The 1,163-nt window shown below is 41.9% G+C and overlaps 1 protein-coding gene across 1 annotated transcript; it reads left to right on the forward strand. All coding sequences in view use genetic code 11, as the record gives it.

Annotated features, from left to right (window-relative positions):
- Nucleotides 1-71: 71 nt before the first annotated feature.
- On the forward strand, nt 72-896 carry EGR_07451 (Retinal guanylyl cyclase 2; the record flags this gene model as incomplete). Its single annotated transcript, XM_024496700.1, has 2 exons — nt 72-158; nt 696-896. The coding sequence occupies 2 exons, from the start codon at nt 72-74 to the stop codon at nt 894-896; spliced, it is 288 nt and encodes a 95-aa protein (XP_024348906.1).
- Nucleotides 897-1,163: the final 267 nt, after the last annotated feature.

The following is a 1,163-nucleotide window of genomic DNA, read 5'->3' on the forward strand; positions in this document are numbered from 1 at the left end:
TAGCACTTGAGACCTACGATGAGGTGTCAGTCTACATTAGCGACATTGTTGGATTTACGACCATCTCTGCAATGTCCACACCATTACAGGCTGTTGATCTTCTTAATGACTTGTACACACTGTTTGACAAGACGATTGCTAACTACGACGTCTACAAGGTGGGTTTGTTTGGAGGCGCTTGAGCGAACTTTAGGCAAAGGTTTGAGTCCCATATAAATATCTGAGGCGCAGATTTTTTACCCTTATCAACTAAAAAGAATGTTCTCCTTTTCACACTTACTTATATGGCATATGGTTTATTAGATCCTGTAAATCGCCTAAAAACATGGTGTGCTGAATGAAAATCAAAAATAAAATGACTGCTTTCTAAAATTGCCCAAGACCAGTGATACATCAAAGCACCATTTTTCATCGTTTGCTTAACTTGTTTAGACGGAGTAGCTGCCTATTTAATTCACCGCTATAAATTGCCCGTAAAACATGGAGTTAATTTAAAAAGTGAATTTTCTACTTGTCTAGATAGGATATGCTATGAGCAGATCAGTATTTCCCTAAAATCTCGAAAGTACCTTTGCAGCGTCTGATTGCCCATTGCTTCAACCGACAAACTTGGGTCTCTTTCCAATGCACGAGAATAGGCGGATCAGAAGTGCTCGAAATTTACGCTATTTTACGTCGATATTTACTCTTTGTAGGTAGAAATGATAGGAGATGCATATTTGGTGGCTTCAGGACTGCCAGTTCGTAATGGGCGACGCCACGCGGGTGAGGTTGCCATGATGGCTCTCAACCTCCTCAGTGCTTGTGGGACCTTCATCATTAAGCACATACCGGAGGTGCCCTTGAGGTTACGCATCGGTCTGCATAGCGGTAAGTTGGATGAATACCTGGTCTAGTTCCATTCTAAGCTATACTTGCGTGATGCATATTAGGGTGGGCAAATGAATGCCAAAGGCACATGTGTAATGCCTTCGGTCAGGAGGGCAATCTAAAGTTGGATTTTAACGTCCTGCTTTAGCCATTAATCTTATTTGCATGCACGGGCTTTGCAGTGGTGTGCTCTATGCTGCCATCGTCACACGTGTGTCACGTTCCAAATTTTTTTATCATGCCATTAAGCCTCTAATTATAATTTTGCTTTTTGTGGCAACTGAGTCATTCCT

This window comes from Echinococcus granulosus (assembly GCF_000524195.1).
Source record: "Echinococcus granulosus chromosome Unknown EG_S00077, whole genome shotgun sequence".
NCBI classification, from domain to species: domain Eukaryota; kingdom Metazoa; phylum Platyhelminthes; class Cestoda; order Cyclophyllidea; family Taeniidae; genus Echinococcus; species Echinococcus granulosus.